Below are 20,763 nucleotides of genomic sequence, written 5' to 3'. Positions count from 1 at the left end.
ATACAGTGAATGTTTGATACTGAGTGAGTGAACAGTCAGGATGGTCCTGAGTTCAAGTGTATCAACCTTTTTCAGAAATTATGGATCAAAAGGATTTTACAGTTGAGTAAAATATTTGCACGCTTCGTATCATGGACTTCCTATATTTACCATAAATTCTGTAATACGGGCGCACTTTAAATCAGGAAAAGACGAACGTCTGCTCACTTGACCACGAAAAGACGAACGTCTGCTCACTTGACCGCAGTTCATTTTCTGTGAAGAACATATATCAGAATACATTTTTAATGACCACACACCGTACACCCCCCCTACACATTTCTATTACATATAAGATGTTCGGGTCCACTGGACCCAGGACTAAAAGAAGTGTGGAAATTGATGTTCTGTGTACCTACACTCTGTCCTCCTCCTGTCTGGGCCTGCTGTTAGTGCGTGCGTGCGTGCGTGTGAGTGAGTGACAGAGAGAGTTTCTGCACCTGCGGTTCCCACACAAGTTTGCAACATTTTTGCAAAATTCAAGCATCAACACTCAACACATCAAGCATCTACTCTTGTTTTCCCGCACATTTGACCCTCTGTCTTGCGGGAATCTTTATTTTCTCCCACTCTATCTGCTACAAATTGGAGGCGGGACACTATGAATATAGCTTTGCCAGTGTGGTTTCTTATCACAACCGATCAAGATGGCCAAAAGGATCAACATCACATGCGACAATTTTTTTACCTCGCACAAGCTGGGACAGGAGCTCCTAAAGAGGAAGCTGACCACGGTGGGAACAATACGGAAAAACAAGTCAGAGCTTCCACCTCAACTGCTGACTACAAAGAACAGGCCTGTCAAGTCTTCCATGTTTGCCTACACGGCTGACACATCCCTGGTATCCTATGTGCCAAAGAAAGGCAAGAATGTGGTACTCATGAGTACACTGCACGGGGATGGAAGAATCTGTGACCAGGAACATCACAAACCAGAGATCATCATGGATTATAATGCCACAAATGGAGGGGTAGACAACATGGACAAGCTGGTGACGGCCTACAGCTGCAAACGGAGGACTCTAAGCTGGCCACTGGTGATATTCTTTGACATGTTGGACATCTCAGCAAACAACGCCTTTGTCATTTGGATGGCACTTAACCCAGAGTGGAAAAGAGGGAAGCTCCAGAAGAGACGCCTCTTTCTCGAGGATCTGGGAAAAGCATTGGTGAGACCACAAATTGAGGAAAGACAACATGTCCCCAGAACCCCAGCCTCTGCAGCCATCGTGAGGAGGATTCAGGAGGAGAATGCTGGTGCCCTGTCCACCCAACCTACAGAACCACAATCTGCAGAAGCTGAAGTAAGTGTGTTATGCTGTTGCAGTACATGTCTGGCACTCATGTCTTGTGAGAGAGAGAGAGAGGTGTTTACATTACAACAATATTACTGGGTATGTATTGTTGTAATGTTTTAAATACTTGAACGCAGTTTTTCTAGAGAATATAATTGTTTTGTATATGGGATTATCGTCCATCGACTCTTTTGGGCTTTCACATGTGCGAGCCTACAACCAGCCGGTGAGTTACATGCTGTTTATAAAGTTGTTTTGTAACGTCCCCATGCCAGTAATGTGAGAACCATGCATATGGTTTTGATGGTAAGGCTTGTGACTTTATTGTCGGATGGTTTATAAAGTGGTGTGACGTTTCTGCTGTGTGCAAGTTGTTGTTTTACGTGGAAGGGTTAGCATTTGCCCCTTAGCCACCACGTATTAGCCTCGCATGACACGCTGTGCGCACAGCGCGATCTCCACACAGGGAGCGCAGATTTGCACCTCTCTGTGTCCTACTATCAGTATTTGACAACCTTTAGCAATGGAAACGCGCTTCAAATGCCCCGGAGTTCCCCTTTAACGGCTAACGGCTAACACGTCACTGAAGCAGACGGCTGCACGCGGTGCATCAGTCCCTATCAGGTCCCGACTCATGTGCGAATGCAGACTGAAACAGAAGGACAGTTATCAGAACGAAATTCGAGTAGGACAGTTCTGATAACTGCGTTCTTAGAACGGTCTGTCCGAAAGCGGCTAATGTGCAGGTCAGTGTCAGCATACTTCAAAACAAGTCATTAGCAAATAGTCTTAATGCTCATAAACTTTTGTTTTCATGGCAGATGGAGATAAGGGGCTTAGATACCATGCTTGAGGATTTTGGTTTCCACTCCAAGATTTTGCTTTGGAGTCTCTTGACACTTATGTTGCCTTTGGTGGCCGTCTTCTTTCTGAATCTGTCGGAAAGGCGGATTGCTCAACAGCTCCTTTCCATTTTCGATGTGTTATATGTATAGTCACATGTCTGAAGCCATAGTATGCATCTCCTCTACAGGAACAGACTACTTTTAGTCACTTTAATTTACCAGTCTTCCAAAAATCTGTTTCTAAAATTATTTAAGGTAAAACGTTATCGATACTGATGCTTACTTTTTATTCATATTACACCCATGAGGTCTTGTTTAAGGAATAACGATTCATGCACGGTTCATTGTTCATGGAAATTGAGTTTACAGCCCTACCCTGCAAATTGTCAGGATTGATTTTTCCAATCTGCTACAGGGAACATGACCTCACCCTCCTGAGACTATATGGACCCAAGAAAACCCAGCCATGGCATTGATGACTAATTTAGATCACTTTGAGATTTGAAATGAAACAGGGGACATACTATACTTTTGATTCTTATATTTTAACAACGTAACTAGAATTTAAACTGTGCCACGTTCAGATTTCTGCTTTAAGATATATTGCAATATATTAGCGCATCTTTTTCATAAATAAAACCTGATTCAAACATTTCTGAAGATTTAATACATTGAACATTTTTGCAGTATCATAAGTACTCAACTAATGATGTTTTATTGGGATATTAGTTATGTATAGTTATATTCACCTACACCGTCAGCCTTTTAAAACAGGAATAGGCTATTATATCTTTGCACATTAATTCAATTTCAGGGGTATTACATCCAGTTATAACATATAAACATTGTAATAGTTTTGCAGCCTAATGGCAATCATTAGGCTGCATGACTGTATTTTTTACTTTTATTAAAATGGTTGTTGCAAGCTGTAAAAATGAGGGAATAATAAATATTATTAAACATCTGAACTCGAAACCAGTTTTTACAACTGCTGTGTCATCAGTGCATTTTCCAATATGATCATCCGCTTGATCATTTATTCATAAGCCTTTACCCGTTGTTTATAGAGTCAAGAGGGTTTTAATAGTTCTAAAAGATGCAGAAGATTGATGAAGAAAGTTGATACCTTCCCTAACACACTGGTGCACCATCCAGGGTCCTCAAAACAATCATAGATTACATCAAACCAGAACCTTTGATGAAAACTGTGTTTGTGTGTGTGAGCACACACACACATGTATGTATGTATATATATATATATATATATATATTTATATATACTTGGCAAACCAACCTGCATACTGGCCCACATCCTGCCTGAAATGGTGTTAAATAGCTGCACAGATAAATATAGGTCAGCTTCAATGATACCTCAATGTAACTGGTCATTTACAACTCACTACAACTTCTACTTCTACTACTTCATCCCCTCATTGAACAGACTCGAGCTGTTCCACCTCAAGATTTTTTTGCACATTTCACAGTATAATAGAGGGGTTTACTTACTTACTTTATGTCAAAGCTGATATTTGATACATTTATTTCAGAAATGAAACAGAAAAAAACCCCCAAACAGTTGAATTGAAAGGCGATAATCTCTTACAAAGAGAAAAACACTGTTTAACCTTCAACAGAATAATTTCAAGTTTATTTAATTTTGTTTCACATGGATCCCATATAATAAGAATACAGCAGAATTCTGGAGAGTCTTGGATATTTTTTTCTTATCATTATCATAAATACTAATATGAATACATCATACACAATAAACACAGCACTATCCAAAGGTTTAGAGTGTATCACAAGACATCATTCACCACTAACAACAGAGTATATTTCATTTTAGCATATTTATAAGAGCTACAGAGAAAGAGAAAGAAAGACAGAGAGAAAAAAACAGAGTTGGGGGACTGGGGTGAGGGACGAGAGGAAGAGAGACAGCCAGTAGCCTCTACACTGCCTGAATCAAAGAACCCTGATTTTTAAAATAAATGAAGGTCTGTACAATGGACAATGATCTACTGGACATGGCCAACAAACCTGTTCTGATGAGAACTGTGAAAGCAACACTACCAACAAAAATACCATTTGGCAAACATGCTCTTGAATATCCAAACAGAGACCTGGCAGCCATACAATTCTATTCTTATCTGACAGAAGTAATTATTGCAGCACTTACTTTGTGCTTTAAGTAGAATATAGCAGAGCTGCTGTTTATTATGTGCTGTGCAGTAACCACTACGATTGATCAGATACATATTTGCACTTTCCTGCAGCTTTAAACCTCGGATTCTCATATATGATTATAGATGCTTTTGGGTGTAACGAGTAGGTTGCATGCAGTAAATTGGCTTGCCTTTTGAAAGAGGACAGACGAAGAAGTACTGAAGACGCAGGACGACTACAGGTATATGGAGGCAAATTGTTTCAAACTACCTCCTATTAATATGCGGCGTGACCAAGGTCTTTAAAATCTAATAAACTTGACTCTTATTTCATGTGAATGTGAGTATGCTTGTCACTGATTACAGTGTGATAGGAACACCAGTTAAAAAACTATATAACTCTGTCTTACAACTCTCTGGACCACATAAAAGGCGATTGAAAACAGGACAAGGTTCATCAACAGAATTGGTCTGATGCCTTTACACAAATCCAAACGAATAAACAAACACACGCTGCTAAAACTCTGGCTGACTGCCTGATTCACACACTGACAGCACTATAGCGGATTCTGGAACGGCACAGCAAATATGAGATGCTCACTTATTCTCTTGTCCCTACACAAGTTTTGAATTTAGACGTCAGGATTTAAAGTTTTCGCTGCATCACAAGAATTCCTCCACTCCTGACAGTGATGGGGTGGGGGGGGGGGGTAATAATCAAAGACATGAATGCTGAAACAGCCTACGTACAACCAACTGTTACCACTACGATTACTATAAATGACTCTCCTTTGCTCACGTTTCATAGAGATAAATATCTTCTCTTTTCAGCATTTGCATTTTTTAACAACCGGCTCCCTGATTATGTCCTGTCAATAACGCTGATTAAAAAAATTAAAATTAAAAAAAAAAAAAGAAAAGAAAAGACAAAAAAAATCATGTGGAAGAAATAAAAAAAAATAACAACAAAAAAGATGTTCAGATTCTTGCATGAGTAAATAAAAACATGAGAGTGGTATGAATAGTTGAACTAAGGGATAAAGGTTGAAGATTAAACTAAGTGAGCTCCTAAACAGAACCAAATTAAATTCAATTGAATAACTCTGTGCTCAACATTTGTTGTATAACAACTAATATGGAGTGCACAATTATTCAACTGTGTACATATAATCATATATATATATATATATCAGCATGTTGATATTTACACAGCACAGACAAATACAATCTCCCCAGTTAAATATTACCACTTTTTTTTTCTCCTCATAAATGTCTTTTCCATTACAAGATTTCTCATAAGTGTTCATCAATGAATGTTTTGGTATTTGTATTCAAGTTTTTCTCGTATAACCAAACAGACAATCCTCTGTTGTCTTCTACAGTTAAATACATCACGAGAATAAACATCATGTTACAGCAAAGACCCCGCACCCCCCACCCCAACATCCTACTCCACGGTGGTGACCTCCCCCCTGTCCCCCCGCTCCGCGAGCATCGTCTTCCCTCCTTCCCTCCCTTCCTCCACCTGTCGACTCACAGATACACAAACAGACAAACAGAGGAGTGTGGAAACGCAGGTGGTGGTTGAGAACCGCACTCCAAAATCACAAGATCACCCTGAGAGGAGGAAGAGATAGAAAGGGGGAAGGGAAACTGTTTAGAAACAGCAAATATGGAATAACATTCATTTCATGTTATATATAGACCTATAACTATGACCATATGCGCCTAAACATGAGCACTAATACGCTCATATGTGACTCCATGTGACAGACATATTACCGAACCAAAAGGCAAAATGTCGTCAACGAGGACGAACCAGACTATTAGCCCATACAGAGAGCTGATTAAATGCAAAGATACAAGGCAGTGGCTCGTATTATAAACGCTAACCCATGATGCTTTGGGCTGTGGACAGACATTTCTGAATCCATCAGGGCTGAGGGCAGTTTTATCAGTCAGATGGAGTATTCTACAGCTTCCGAGCACGACATCAAAAAGCTCTCTCAGGATAGTTTTAAGACTTGTGGGGCTGGTGTAACACAAAGAGAAAAGAGAGCTGGTGATTGGAGCTGGATGAGATCAAAGAGCTCACAGGGAGCTGTACAAAAAAAACTGCCCACTCTCCATATACCCCTACATGCCTCGATATTACACAGCTGCATCATACGCCTTTCACCTTTGTCACATAAACATGTTTTGTTTGAATGAACAACACCTGCTGTCATCATTTCTGAAGGAAAGTCATCACCGGAAATCCAAGATGTTTTTGATGATTACTTCATTTTGTTTAAAGTCGAAACTAAATCAAATATTTCATATGAAAACAGGGTTGTTTACTTGGCTTTATGTTTCTATGATAGTTCCTCATGTATGTCCAGTGAGAAATCCTTCATAATTCCATCGTTAGGGACAGAGTGTGAACACTTTGTGGACATATTAAGTTGAAATAGCATACTTTTAGCAAGTATGCCTATTTACCATTGCAACAGATATGGAGGAGAAATTCTCTTCCCTTTGGAGTCGACTACAGGACGCCTGAAGTCCTGCTCACTGTTTTTTTTTTTGTTGTTGTAATTTTTTCAAATCTCTACAAACTTCTGACTCTTTTGCTAAGATGTTAGTACAAAAGCCCTTTTTTTTCAGACTCTCCTCACAGTGTTCCCAGGGATAGTAACACAAAAGAGAAAAATCTATATCAAAGTCTGTGACTTTGGAAGATACCATCTGGGTTTGACAAACTCAGATTGGCAAAGCCTCAAATTTAGTCTCCCAGATTCCCCTTCTGTCATTTTGATTCGCCGTGGCCTGTTTGGAAATTTGGAAACATTACAGTCACTGCTGTTGTTTTTTCTGATGCCTCTTTTATAGAGATATCCTCAAAGTGCAACATCAGAATCTGCAGCTGAGACAGCAGGAATACTTTCATTTGGGCTGCAGCAAACAACTGCTTTTATTATCCGAGAATTCCATTCAGAATTGCATACAGCCTTTGAGCAGATAAATTTGATCAAGTTTTAATGTAATAAAAAAAGCAAATGAGGGACAGGCAAAAGATCGTTTGCAAAGCAGTTATACTTCAACTCAGACTTACTTATCTTGTGCTCATGAGACAGCATGCCAAGTTTTGTGAATAAAGTTCTGTTGGATTTTAAGGGCTGCCATTATCATTTTGACTCTTAATTCATGCTTGAATTAAAGACCCAAGTATTCAAGCATGTACTCACCACTCTGCGGCTGTGTTTTTGCTGGGCAGGTTCACATTTGATTAGAGAAGGAGGTGGGCTGCTGCTCATAGCCCTGGTTGTAACCTCCATCTTCGTAGCCTCCCTGCTGGCCGTATTCGGGCTGATATCCTCCCTGGGAGCCTGAATAGGGGTCCTGCTGTCCGTATCCTCCCTGGTCAAAGGATTCAGGAGCGGGCTGCTTCTCCTGTGATGGAACGTATGTTCCAGCAAATGCACCCATCCAGCCGGTCTCCTTGAAGACGAACCACAGGTTTCCCACCCACAGGATCAAGTTGATGAATCCAAAAGCCTGTGCAGCAGAACGGAGATACATTTTTGTTAATGTTACGGTTCTCATAACGAATCTTTATTCAGTTTATCTCAGTCAGGCATTTGGGACCTACCACGGAGGTGTTGAGGCCAGAAACCTTGGGGTCGTATATCTCACGACAGCGATTTTCTTGCTCATCACAGGCAGGGATGCGAGTGATGATCTTTTCTGGATCAGTGCTTGTTTTCACATCTGACAAGCCTTTAGCCCAAGCACATGAAGACACCAGCCACATGAAGGCAAACACTGCCGTCACAACAAAGTCCTGGGAATCAGCAGCACAATACATTTATTTTTACCAGCAAATCTTTCATCCACTGGTTGGGAGTTTGTAAAGTAAAAAAAGAAAGAAAAAGAAAGATAAAAGGCAAGCAAACTCACAATCTGGGGCCCCTTGTTGTTTTCACGGTACTTCTCCATGATGAAACAGTATACAGCGAGGCCCGCCATGGAGTAGAGGAAGGAAAAGACAGCGATGGTGACAAAGAACTCAGCTGAAGACGAGTAGTCTCCGACCAGGAACATACGTTCCCGTTCCCCTCCCTTACAGGTGGGGGCATCATAGTATACCTGATGAAGCCTGGAGACGGTATCACAGAGAGAGACATGAGGAAGAGAAAGATGAGCTGAGTTTATGTAAAACATGTCGCAGTGTCATTCATCAGTAAGGAGCAAACTCTTAATGCATGTATGTGTGTTATTCAGTGGTGATAAACCATACACTGTTTCTCATATTCATTTTAGACATGTCACAGTCTTAATATTCTAGATTACTAGTGTTAACTGTCGTCTGTATCCATGGAAGTAGGGCTCAGAGACTTGACCGAATAACCACAAAAAATGATCAGAAAGTATTTCAACAAATGTCTGAATAGCTTTTCTTTTCATGTAAAAACGCCCCTTTTTAATTTGTTTTCATTCTGGTTTTTAAAATTTGTGAGTCGCCACTTTAGATAATCTATTTAGATAAATATCTTGGACGAAAGGAACATATTCATTTGCCACTTGAGATTTGAGACTCCAATCTGAATGTTTTATGTTCGAAATGCAGTTTTCTGATTTTACCTCCATGTTTTTGTTGAAATAACACTTTCACTGCTGGACCTTTGCTTTGAATGGAGTAGATTTTTACATTGTTGTATAAGTAGTTTGAATTGCGTAAATACATCTGACTTTCCACCATTGATCAACTTTGTGATTAAATTATGATGAAAACGATAAGGGGTCATGAGTTCAAATGACCAGCTTTACTTATTGGGAAATTTCTGCCTGAATTCATTGTGATGAGATTGTGTTTGTCTGTTAAACATAAAGCTACATTCAGGAGATGTTAGTGCAGCTTAACACAAGTGCTGGAGACACTAACATCTAGTGTCAGACTGTCTAGAGCTAAAATAAACTTCATACCAGCATCCATAGGGCTTTTTGATTTACATAATAACACTGATGCAGTGGTTGCAAATTTAGAAGGCTTATTCAAAAGCTTATTCAATAGACAGATTTGACCATACGGGCATCAGTTAAGTTATTCAAGTTTGAAAAAAACAGCCAATGAACACAAGATGTCAAACTAATGCTCATTTATTTGCTCTCTATCTTTCTAATATAAGTTAATCAACAGGTAATTAAATCATTGCATACATTAGCTGAGTATTTGTCCTTTAATGTATAAAAATGATTTATCGTACAGCTAAATTACAGACTTTCCATTGACTGTATAATCTCTAATATTAAGAGAACAACTTGAATCCTCAACTGCTGGTGTAATAGGGTAATAGAATGAATAAAATCCTAAAAAAAATGAACGGCAGAACTCACATCTTGTATTTACATAGTGAGTGGCATCAGAAATAGGGTCAGGTGATTCATTTAGATGCAAGTGCATTTGGAGTTTGTAGTGACATTGAAGTCACCTCATCACACGTACCTGAATGGATATTCAAATTCTACTTCTATGCCTAGGTCACTTTCTGATCGGTTTTTACACTCCACGCTCATCTTGAACATGCCGGAGTAGCTGCCACATGTTGAGAAGGCGAAGATTGCAAAGATCTGTGGGAGGAAAAATGGAAGAAAAAAAAAGCACGATGAATTTGACAACTCATCGCCAGTGACCTTTGTCCATTTCATTTACTGCGAAAAAAACAAAAAACGTACAACTTGATATCTATTCATCACTTTACTGTATGCTGGGCTTATAATATACAACAGCATTATTAGATCTTATTTTGACTGATGAAAAAGTGCAAACGAAGACTTTCAAGCAGGATGCAGACATTCTCCACAACCTGCCATTTCTCCGGCAGGCTGATCGTGATCCACAAATCATGTGAATCTGCTAATAAATTCCCAAAGAGTGTAAATCAATGCAGCGCTATCAACCGGGGACAGAGCAAGGGCCGCACCTGTTGTCATGGTTACCAGCAGATATAGTTTTCTGAAGCTGTTTTTGCCATTTTTGGTGCAATAGTGATTGTACATTCACTCCGAAGGTTGCCTGTTGATTACTCCAGGTACAGACAGCACTGTTATCCCCTGCTTACAGTCACATAGACAGCACAAACACACATTAATGGACCCTCTTTCACACGCACACACACACACACACACACACACACACACACACACACACACACACACACACACACACATAGGAGATTAGAGGAGTCAAGACTATTTTTACCACACCCTACCAACACTGCAGGCCAGATCCGATTGAACAGACAATCCAGCTATTAATCTGGCTGAGGTGCTCTACCATCTGTCACTAAATACTCATCTAAAAGCTACTGTTAAGAAACACACACTTACACGCACTGCCACACCGCATGTAAGCTCATGTGTACGCATACATGCCTGGCACGTCACTTCCTTCTTAACTCCAGCCGTGTAGTACTGTCTACCTACTGCAGGTTTCAACGAACACGAAACTATTTAGAGTAATCTTTTAGCTACTGTCTCCAGGAGGCTCGTTTACTGGATTTACGCTCAACTCAGCCTTAAGCGAGCCTTATTGTGATCGCTTTACTCATCCTTCTCTGTTCCTGAAGGGTGTCATTTTCCCTTGACCGCTTACAACGTCTCAAACACCTTTTCTATCTGATGTTCACGAAAAGGCTAATTAACGGGTTTTAATAATCAATGCAAATTAGTGTGGATGTGATGCAGGAGGAGGCGTAATGTGTAAGAGGGAAGACTACTGCTATAGTTATTACAAACTGCAAACAAGGTAAAAAAAAAACCAACAGCATAGATTTTCTGTGTGCTACAAAGCAAAAAAAGAATTCATTGTAAATTATTCTCTTCTCCGTTGTATTCTACTGTCTAATCTTTGTTGGACATGTGAAAACTGACCAATTTCTACACTGAGAAGTGGTTTTTTTCACCTTTTGTCCTTAATGAACAATCAAGCTGATTCTAAGAGTGCAATAACTGAATCGAATCATCCATCCATTTTCTATAACCGCTGAATCCGTCGGTGAGGTCGCAGGGGGGCTGGAGCCTATCCCAGCGGTCATCGGGCAAGAGGCGGGGTACACCTTGGACAGTCCATCACAGGGCCACACAGAGACAAATGTGACAAACAACCACACACTCACTCCTAAGGACAATTTTAGAGACACCAATTAACCTAACATGCATGTTTTTGGACAGTGGGAGGAAGCCGGAGTACCCAGAGAGAACCCACGCATATACAGGGAGAACATGCAAACTCTACACAAAAAGGCCCTAGCTGGGAGTTGAACCTGGAACCCTCTTGCTGGAAGGTGACAGCGCTAACCACCACACCACCGTGCAGCCCTGAATCAAATCAGCATAAGGTAAAAAAAAAAAATTATAAATCAAGGTTTTTTTTTATGCCATATTTTGTTTTTATCCCCAAAACCCAGAAAAAAACAGGATCAAATGCTGCATCAGCCATGCAGTCAGTCAATAGGTGGAGCACGAGCAGCAACTGCAGCATAAGCACAAACCTTTACACAGTGAGCAGTGAGGTATGATATTCTAAAAAATGAATATCCGCTATCTCAATCTATTTAGTGTGATTATTTAATCAGACTAGCTGTTTTTACTATCAAGGTTTTAGTTATCCTAAACCTGGCTATTTTATTCCATTATCCCTCCAAGACAGTTTGAGACAGTGACAGAAATCAGAGACCTACAACGATTGGAGCCTTCGATGTATGCTGGGCCTTGAAATCATCTATTTTTTTCCTTTAAAGGCAGAAAAAATGAAAATTCCCTTTTTTTCCATGTAAAACAACACCCCTCAGTGCTGCTTTAATTCAATCTACAAAGTGAAACAATGTTAGGTGAATCATACCTACAAGATTAATAAAATGGGGCAGCAGCATGTTCACATTTGGTCTAATTTAAAGCTCCAGGATTTGGGGAAATCTAGTGGCAGAAATACAATATATTAATCATATTACACACAAATGTCTTCACTAATATAGAAAAACAGATTATTTATATTATATTGTTCTGCCAAAACAAGTAGTTTCACCTGGAACCGATAATCACTGCTTTAGTGTGGGCATTTTCATATCTTCTGTAGTTTGAGTGGCCTTATTAATCTCTGATGCATGCTTGGAGAATCTTTAGTTGGTTGAAATCTGCAACTTTGCCATAGGGTGTCACTTCATCACACTACTCCTTTATATGTGAACAAGAATGTCTCAACACTCCAATACTAAAAGTATGTAGCCTCCCTGGCAGCTCTGTGAGCTTTCATCTAGGTAGATTTGGTTGGCTAAGTGCTAATGTCTGCACTTACCATGTTAACCATTTTACTTGTTAGCATGCTAGCATTTGCTGGAGAAATACATTTGACTTGATGAACGTGTTATGTAAAAAATGAGGGGGTGAGGGCAACATAAATCTCTCACCAAATATCACAAATGTCATTGTTTCACAGGGGCTTATCATTCATTGTTCCCTCCTTCCTTGTCCAGGTTTGAACATATTGCATACAAATTCTTCCTGAAAACTCTTTGAGACCAAGCAGCCAGAACAACTGGGCTGTGCCATCCCTGTTGACTTGGCTAAAAACCAACGGTCGGCTACGCAGACTGAATCTAAATGGTGGTGGGGGGCACCCAGAACAATTAAAACCTGTAGTTTTACGGTGATATATGAGTTAAAGGGAGGATTGATCTGAAGGAGAAATGGAGATGCCACACTGAGCAAAGAAATGGTGGCACGCAGAGTGTTAGGTGCCATGGTAACACTACTGGTATTCTCAACCACAGCGAGGAGGCTGGTTTCTACTCCTCCTGGCATGCTGGATGGTTGTCAGCTCTTCTGTGCAGTAAAGATATACACGTCTTCACTTTCTGACTCAAACGATCTGTCAGCCATTGCTGTTTTCACGCTATCCGAATTCCTCTATGTCTCTCTTTCTCAGTAAAGCTGATCCACAAATTGATAAAAGCAGCAAATAGTGATATCAAAGCTTGGTTGATGTTTAGCTTTTGAGACTGTCGTTGTTCGTATGAGTCTAGTAGTAACTACTTAGCTGAAAAAAAACGATAAGACCAATATTATCTGCCATATAAGACATCCCTTTGAATGATTTTGATATTCATACACAGTATTTGCCAAATAGTTTAGTCCATAGGAAAATGACTCCGTATATATGAAAAGAAGACATGTCAAAAGGTGAAAACATGAAGAAATAAACGCAAGATTTAGCCTTCACCGGAGGCCCTGGAGAGATAACCACACAGAGTGACTGAGCAGCAACTCCGCCCCCCCAGCAACAAAAAAAAAAATCAACCATCTTTATCTCACATTTGGGATTATGCCAAAATGAACAAGGCTGTTACTTTGAGTTCTCACAAACAGCCTTTCTGTGATTGCTGAGAATGAGTCAGAGCAGAAATTTGAATACAGATTAAATCCAACACAGCATTGTGCAGCAGGAGGAGCACGAGGCTGTTTGCCTCCTCTGAGGTTTTTCTGAGGTATATGGTAACTCGGTGTCTTTCAAAATCCATCAAATCTTGACTCTGTCAGCAAGATTCCCCAGAGGAAGAGAGAAGGTGGGGTCGATTGGGGAGGCAAAGAGTCACAAATACCACACAGTACTGAGTGCTCAAGAATCTGGTGAAATACTTCAGAGGTTTGGCTCCTCACTCCCCTCCTAAAAGCCCCGTGTTGCCGCTGATGCATGCCCATATTAATACAGAAAGAACAGCAGCTCCAGCAGCTCCTCCTCTTGCCTGATGCTAAAGCACGCAGACCCTTTGACAGATGATTCATGTGCCCTGGCCTCCCAAACGCAGCTGCTGATTGGTGCTTGGCTTGCAGTGACCCAGGGAGGTAGTGGTGAGGTGTCGGCACACTCACACAGCTCCAGGGAAGGACTACGGAGTCATGCAGTACATTCGTGCCTCTGACTGTTCTCCAGCATATCTGCAGAGCCTATTAGGAGTGTGGAGCCCTGTCAACACTACTTTGGCACAAACGTTTTCACCTGGATTGTGTTACGGGTGTTCCCAGGCTTAAGAGCAGGGGTGTGGCAAAGAATTATGGGACTCATCCAAGGGTGGAGAATCCCCTGCCAAATTCCATTTGTTCACACCCGCTAACAACAACAACAAAAAAAAATCTACATGATTTTGTCTGCATGATAATATTTCATGATCAGCAACTGAAGACTATTATGGCTGCCACTAAAATGTATAGAAATCCCAAGGTGACCCCCGGAAGATTCAATTTGTTAACATAACATAACATAACATAACATAACATAACATAACATAACATAACATAACAGTGAGGGCTTGCAATTACTGGCTCTGCTACCACCATTCCACCAGCTGTGGGCAAGAAAAAAAAACTGCAATAGAGCAGCACTGCTGTCAACCCCGCAGCATCTTCTCTATGAGTACCCTGCTGCTGATGGAGGACAAATATTGTGGAAGACAATACATCATGTGACTGACTACGTCACCCATAGAAAGAGCTCCATGAAGCAGCTACAAGAATTATTTAGCTTGTTCTTTTCGAATTCAGTTTAAAATCTTTGGCCTCTTGGACCACATTATGCGGGTGAAAGAATGCACTCGTCAAGGTGAAATCGTCATATTGCTTGCTTTGATATTTAGTTTATGAAAAAAAAAAAAAGCAGCAATTCATCACAACAGAGATGCTGATACAACAGCGTTTCTTTTCTTTTTCTATTTGATCTTTTCGCTTGAAAAATGACTTCAGTGATAAATCTCCTGTGAGAATGTTTCTGTGAATGGAACTATCACCGGTGGAAAAATTGTAATTTTCTGAGAAACTGTCTTATCAAAAACAGGCTTGGACGTTTTTAATAGGTCGCATTCCCAAGTAATAAGCAAATAAATGCAGAAAAAAAAAGAAAACAGGGTATTTTTTTTTTTATCAAGATGCAGAAATGTTTTAATCTTTAGCTAAATGAAATAGTTCACTTCATTTTTCAGTAAAAACTATCCTTCCGTCATCAAAAGCAGAAACTGCTGAACGTTTATTTGCTTCTGGCTTCCTGTTGAAGAGCCCTCGCGTCAAAGAAACAACTGTACTGGTGTGCAGAGGTTGTGTCTTCTGAGAAGGACTTAAACTCTCATTATTTTAATCGCTCAGCGTACTGACACTGCTACTACAATAGTGACGCGATACATCCTGCTGGTGTCTCCTGCTCAGCCCTGTCGGGACAGTATCATCATAACAAGAGACTCCTCGGTAGCAACCTCCGCCAGTAGCTGAACCATTAGCTGCACAGGCCAATGTTTCCACTGAAAACATGAAAAATGCCTGACTGCAAAACCCTCGCCAGAGAAGATTAAACACTGGAACCGTTTTCTAAGAGTGCACATTCACATCTGCTATGAAGCACCGTGTGGCCTTATGACATCTGAGTCAAAGAGGATCACAAATATCTCAGTAAGTGGCATAATGCACTGCAAAAAAAACCCACCACAAACTGCAAGATTCTTTTCCTGTTGAACAGTAAACATTCACGCATTTTATTACTCCATGAAAATCTGAGGGAAACAAGAAACTTACCCATTGTAGAATTTTTATAAATCCCAGCGGTTGTTTGACTACCGTGAACTGCCCTTGGGCCACCAGCTGTCAACACAACAAAACAGAAATAAGCTCTGGAGTTTTGGACATTACTGCTTATTTTTGCCCACACTGTCAGAACTCAGCATCTCACAAGACCAGGCATGGTGACGCTCATATGATAATGTTGATTAAGAAACAAACAAACAACAACAACAAAAAACAACATTAACCTAATTAGGCCTCACATAGGCACCAGAAGGGGTTTGTTATGGAGCAGCAATCCTGCCCGTTATTAAAGTGAGTTATCTTGGTCTCTGTGAGACTATGAAATGGTGTATGAGTACAGTGGAGTAATTTTGAGATTGCCTTCCAAGGCTAGTGTGTGTAAATGTGTGTGTGTGTGTGTGTGTGTGAGGGAGAGAGAGAGAGAGAGAGAGCTCCTGCCAGCATTACAATTAGACAAAGCTGATTAACAGTCTGTCTCTGCTCTCTTCTTTGCTCGTCCCGCAGCAGTCATTTAATTCATTTATGTGAAAATCCTGCAGAATCCGTCTTTAATGGAGGGAAGGAGGATGCACTTGTGCGCAGGTGAATGCGACACCGCAAAGAAGGCGGCGTGTCCCTGTGTGCATCAATAAATGGCGGCACAGGACTCGGCAGCAGCAGTGATGCTCTGCTCTCGTGCCAAGGAGCCACGCTTTCATCCTCGTCGTTTCTCTGCTCGGAGAGAGCGGTGGATGCCAAACATCCATATTAAACAAGCGACGCGCGCACAGACAAAAAAAAAATCTTGCTCAGGGTCGCCTGACAGCTCGAAACCCGCCTGTTTCGAAGGAAAGTCAGGATGGCTTTATCACAAACCATCCAGCTTTCCGAGAGGTGAGTTGCTGGGGATGCAGGAGACCGTCCTGCCTCCGTGTGTCGGGCCTACTGGCTGCACCGAGGAAATTAATCGGATTCTGTTTTTGTTATCTTTAGCAACAGCAATTTGATTCAATTAGGCGAGTCTCTGGAGGTAGCACCGTCTCCTTCCTGTGCTAAATGCCATTGCTGCAGCAGTCTCTGGACATCCTACACATTTTAGGACTGTGAGCGGGCCGCTCTGTCACATCTACTGCAGCATCAGTGGAGAGGGGGGGAAAAAATGCCCATTTACACCGTATTGCCTTCACAAAGCTGTTTTTTTGTTTGTTTGTTTTCTAGTAATACTAAAATGATTTTTTTCCATTCCAAATGCTAGAAAGCGCTGCACTAACATCCTGAGGTCGGATGATCTCTGGCAAAAATAAAAATATTAGAATATCCCTACAAAAGCGGTCAATAAATTGAACCAAGTCGGGATCAATGGAACACCAACAACCAAAGGAAAATATAATGAAATAGATGATTTCCTCCCCAAAGCCTTACCTGGTTTGCAACATCCATCTTGGCCGCTTACTCGCTGATAAGAGGATCAGAGGGGCGGGGGGAGGGAGGCGTATAATCCGGAACAGCCCAGGGGAGGAGGCCGCTCAGGAGGAAGAGCAGGGCTGCGTCACGATTTGGACGAGGACGTATGAAGCGTGTTGACGTCAGAACAAACGCTGGACTTGGAGTAGAACAGAGCCGAGCCGTCTGTCCAATCGCAGCGCGGCTTTATTCTGAGGGCGCAGAGATTGCCCGGAGGCCTTAAGAAAGGAGCGCACGGAGAATAAAGTGGTCGGTGAAGGTCCGTGATCTGCTGCGGGAAATTAACAAGCAGCACGGTGATCTGACATCAGCTGTGCATTAAAACAATACAGACATATAGTTTTTTTTTCCTTTTTAGTGGAATTTACTCATAACTCTACACATGGGAAGGTGGGGAAATTGACTCTGTCACTGCTTTGTGACAATGTGTACAGGAGCATACCACTAAAAAGGGCTGCAAAATATTGTCCCTGTTGCTGCTCTCTGCACTTGCTAGCAATTTCTAGCGAAGCACATTAAATGGAAGCCCTGCCACACACGTGCCCCGTAGAACATCTTCCCTGCACAGAATATTTATTTGCATTAAGAGTGAATACAAAAGCAGCTCCAAGAAAAAAAGAAAAAAAAAGTCAACACACAACGATTCCACTTGTGATCAATGTAACAGCACCCTGCCCCCACCAAAGGCACTGAATGTTAGTGTAGCAAAAGAAAAGGAGAAGCTCACAGAAAGGCAGCAACATTTAAAAAAAGAAAAAATATTGACATACTTATCTTTCTGAGTAAAATCTCTACTTTTTTTTATTAAAAGAAAGTTACTTAATGGTCACATGAAATATTCAGGATATATTCACAGTCACGTGAAAGAGAAACCACACCCTCTTTCATTTCTAAGGTGTCAAAAAAAGATCAAAATAGAATAACCTTACCAGGTCTTAAGTTTAGGTAAATACAGCTTCAGCTGAGTAACACATGACACATCACATGTATCATTATTTGTTCAACAAAAATGAAGCCACAATGCAGAAGCTATGTACACCTGATAATTCAACAGCTTGTAGAGCCAACTTTAGCATCCCTAACTTCAAGTCATTGTTTTCTGTACGACAGCGTCAGTCTCTCACTTTGATGTTGAGGAAATTTGGCCCACTCTGCATTATAATGTTTGTACAACGCATTACATGCTGCAGTTCGGTCAACTTTAGGTCTGGACTTCGACTGGCTCATTGCAACACCTTGATTCTTTTGCTTTTCAGTCACTCTACTGTAGATTTGCTGGTGTTCTTGGGATCATTGTTGTTGCATGACCCAGTTTCAGCCAAGCTTTAGCTGTCGAACAGATGGCCTCACATTTGACTCTAGAATACTTTGGTATACAGAGGAGTTCATGGTGCACTCAGTGACTGCAAGGTTTCCAAGTTCTTGTGGCTGCAAAAATAGCCCAAATCATCAGCCCTCCTCCACCGTGCTTGACAGCTGGCATGAGGTGTTTGTGCTGATATGCCATGTTTGGTTTTCCACAAACGTGCTGCTGTGCATTCTGACCAGACATCTCCACTTTGGTCTGGTCTGTCCAAAGGACATTGTTCCAGAGGTCTTGTGGTTTGTTCAGAGGTAACTTTACAAACCTTAGCTGTGCTGCTATGTTCTTTTGAGTGTAAAGAGGCTATCTCCTGTGCAACTATTCTAAACAAATTTAGTTCAGTCTTTTTCTAATCCTACTGTCGTGAACTTAAACATTTAACATGCTAAGTGAAGCCTGTAGAGTTTGAGATGTAGCTTTGTACGGTCTGAATTTAAGGTGAACAATGCTCGGGCGTCAACTCCCGGTAAGATTAAAAGCTGTCTTGTATGTTTTGCACTTGAAAATAATTTTTCTCTCTGTTGAAAGGTGACCATCACATTGTTTGGAAATGGCCTTATAACCCTTCCCAGATTTATGGGCCGCAACATTAGCATCATTGCAACAAGATCATTGCTGATATCTTTTCTCCTTGGAACTGTTTGTTAACAACATGATGCAAATGTTTCAGTGATGTAAGCAATAGATCTTTAAATGCTTTGTTTTGCAAATCATTTATGTGACTATTTGCATAAGAATGGTTTCTGTAGAGAATGGAGCACTGGTTACCGTTGAACAGTCTTCTCATTGGCTCACACAGTGAACTCAACTCAACTTTATTTATAAAGCCCTTTAAAAACAGCCGTGGCTGAAACAAAGTGCTGTACATGAATAACAACACAAAGTACAAGACATAAAACATAAGAACAATATGAAAACAATAATAAACGATTACAATATTAAAACAATAAAGACAATAAAATTCATCGGCATGGCATACCTGTCCTCTTAGATCCCTGTGGATATTCCCCACAAACTCTGGACAGAAACGGGAACATGTCGTTGGGAGTAAAAGAACTATTCTAGTCTGGTTCAGATCAAGTTTTTCCGATCGATTAAAATGGTTTTATCTTAACAATGGTTTCTCTGCCCCGACAAATTAGTTTCTGGAGGTCTAGGGGGTATTCTGTCAGTGATTCCTTCGAGCAGTGGCGACATGAACCGTCCTTGCTCCGCAGATAACTATCTGAGGTGCCAAGAAAAAATGTATTCAGTACAACTACAAGCATGTCTCAAAAATGCAGAGACTTGGATGACTTGTAACTTTCTACTTTTTATACAAAAGAAAAGAAAAAAACAAGTTAAATTTGAAACCCAAAGTGATACTCAAAGATTTTGGATTGCATTGCCTGGGCCTCCAGTCCTACTGTATGGAAGTTATTTCAAGATATTGTCAAAAGCTAGGAACATCCTGTCTCAAGGTGATTTAGAAAATAATTCATTTCCTTTTATCCAGATGTCCCAATGACTCCCAGAAAAGCCTCCTGCCGATTCAAAGTGCTTCAGATGGGAACTGGCAGGAGACATAATTTTTCTCCAATTTCTTCATCTCTCTTTCAAATTCTTCTTCTTACATGGACGGACATTAACGGCCAAGCTTTGCTGTATGTTAAGGACGTTATTGCACTATACGCTTCGAACAGAGAGCTTCACTCTAGGGTTTATTTGTGGTTACCAAACAAGGAAAGCATTTGGACTCCTCCTGTGGTACCTGTTTTCAAGTTTAGGAAGATGATGCTCTCTAAGGTTGATAAAACGTTTAACTTTGGTTAAAGCTGGCTGGCTCAGGTGCCCCTCTTATCCCTCTTATGACCCTCTTATGCCCCCCTTCATATCCCATAACTGAGTTGCACTTGTCAATCATCAGTTAGTGTTTCTTCTTCTTTGTTGCTTTCTCTGCTGCTTTCCAATAGGGAGGTCGGTGTCTACCCCCGGTCAAGTGTCCTTGACCTGCTCATTATGCCCAATAG

General features: G+C 40.9%; 1 protein-coding gene across 1 annotated transcript; it reads right to left on the bottom strand.

Annotated features, from left to right (window-relative positions):
* Positions 1-5,814: 5,814 nt before the first annotated feature.
* On the bottom strand, positions 5,815-17,410 carry sypb (synaptophysin b). Its single transcript, XM_075475122.1, has 7 exons — positions 17,350-17,410; positions 15,940-16,005; positions 9,830-9,954; positions 8,284-8,482; positions 7,976-8,167; positions 7,572-7,881; positions 5,815-5,961 (listed from the first exon to the last, which is right to left on the bottom strand). Exons 1-6 carry the CDS (start codon positions 17,365-17,367, stop codon positions 7,603-7,605), a joined length of 879 nt encoding a protein of 292 aa, XP_075331237.1. The 5' UTR covers positions 17,368-17,410; the 3' UTR covers positions 5,815-5,961; positions 7,572-7,602.
* Between the last annotated feature and the right edge of the window lie 3,353 nt (positions 17,411-20,763).

This window comes from Odontesthes bonariensis, chromosome 10 (assembly GCF_027942865.1).
Source record: "Odontesthes bonariensis isolate fOdoBon6 chromosome 10, fOdoBon6.hap1, whole genome shotgun sequence".
NCBI classification, from domain to species: Eukaryota; Metazoa; Chordata; class Actinopteri; order Atheriniformes; family Atherinopsidae; genus Odontesthes; species Odontesthes bonariensis.
The sequence above is the reverse complement of the archived record's forward strand: the minus strand, read 5'-3'. Positions and strand labels throughout refer to the sequence as shown.

Bases quoted from the DNA above. Each gene is read 5' to 3' on its own strand.
- sypb (XM_075475122.1), bottom strand. The intron at 9,955-15,939 runs GTAAGTTTCTTG...TTCCTCCCACAG, and splicing joins TTATAAAAATTCTACAATGG to ATCTTTGCAATCTTCGCCTT. The intron at 7,882-7,975 runs GTAGGTCCCAAA...TCTGCTGCACAG, and splicing joins CTGGCCTCAACACCTCCGTG to GCTTTTGGATTCATCAACTT.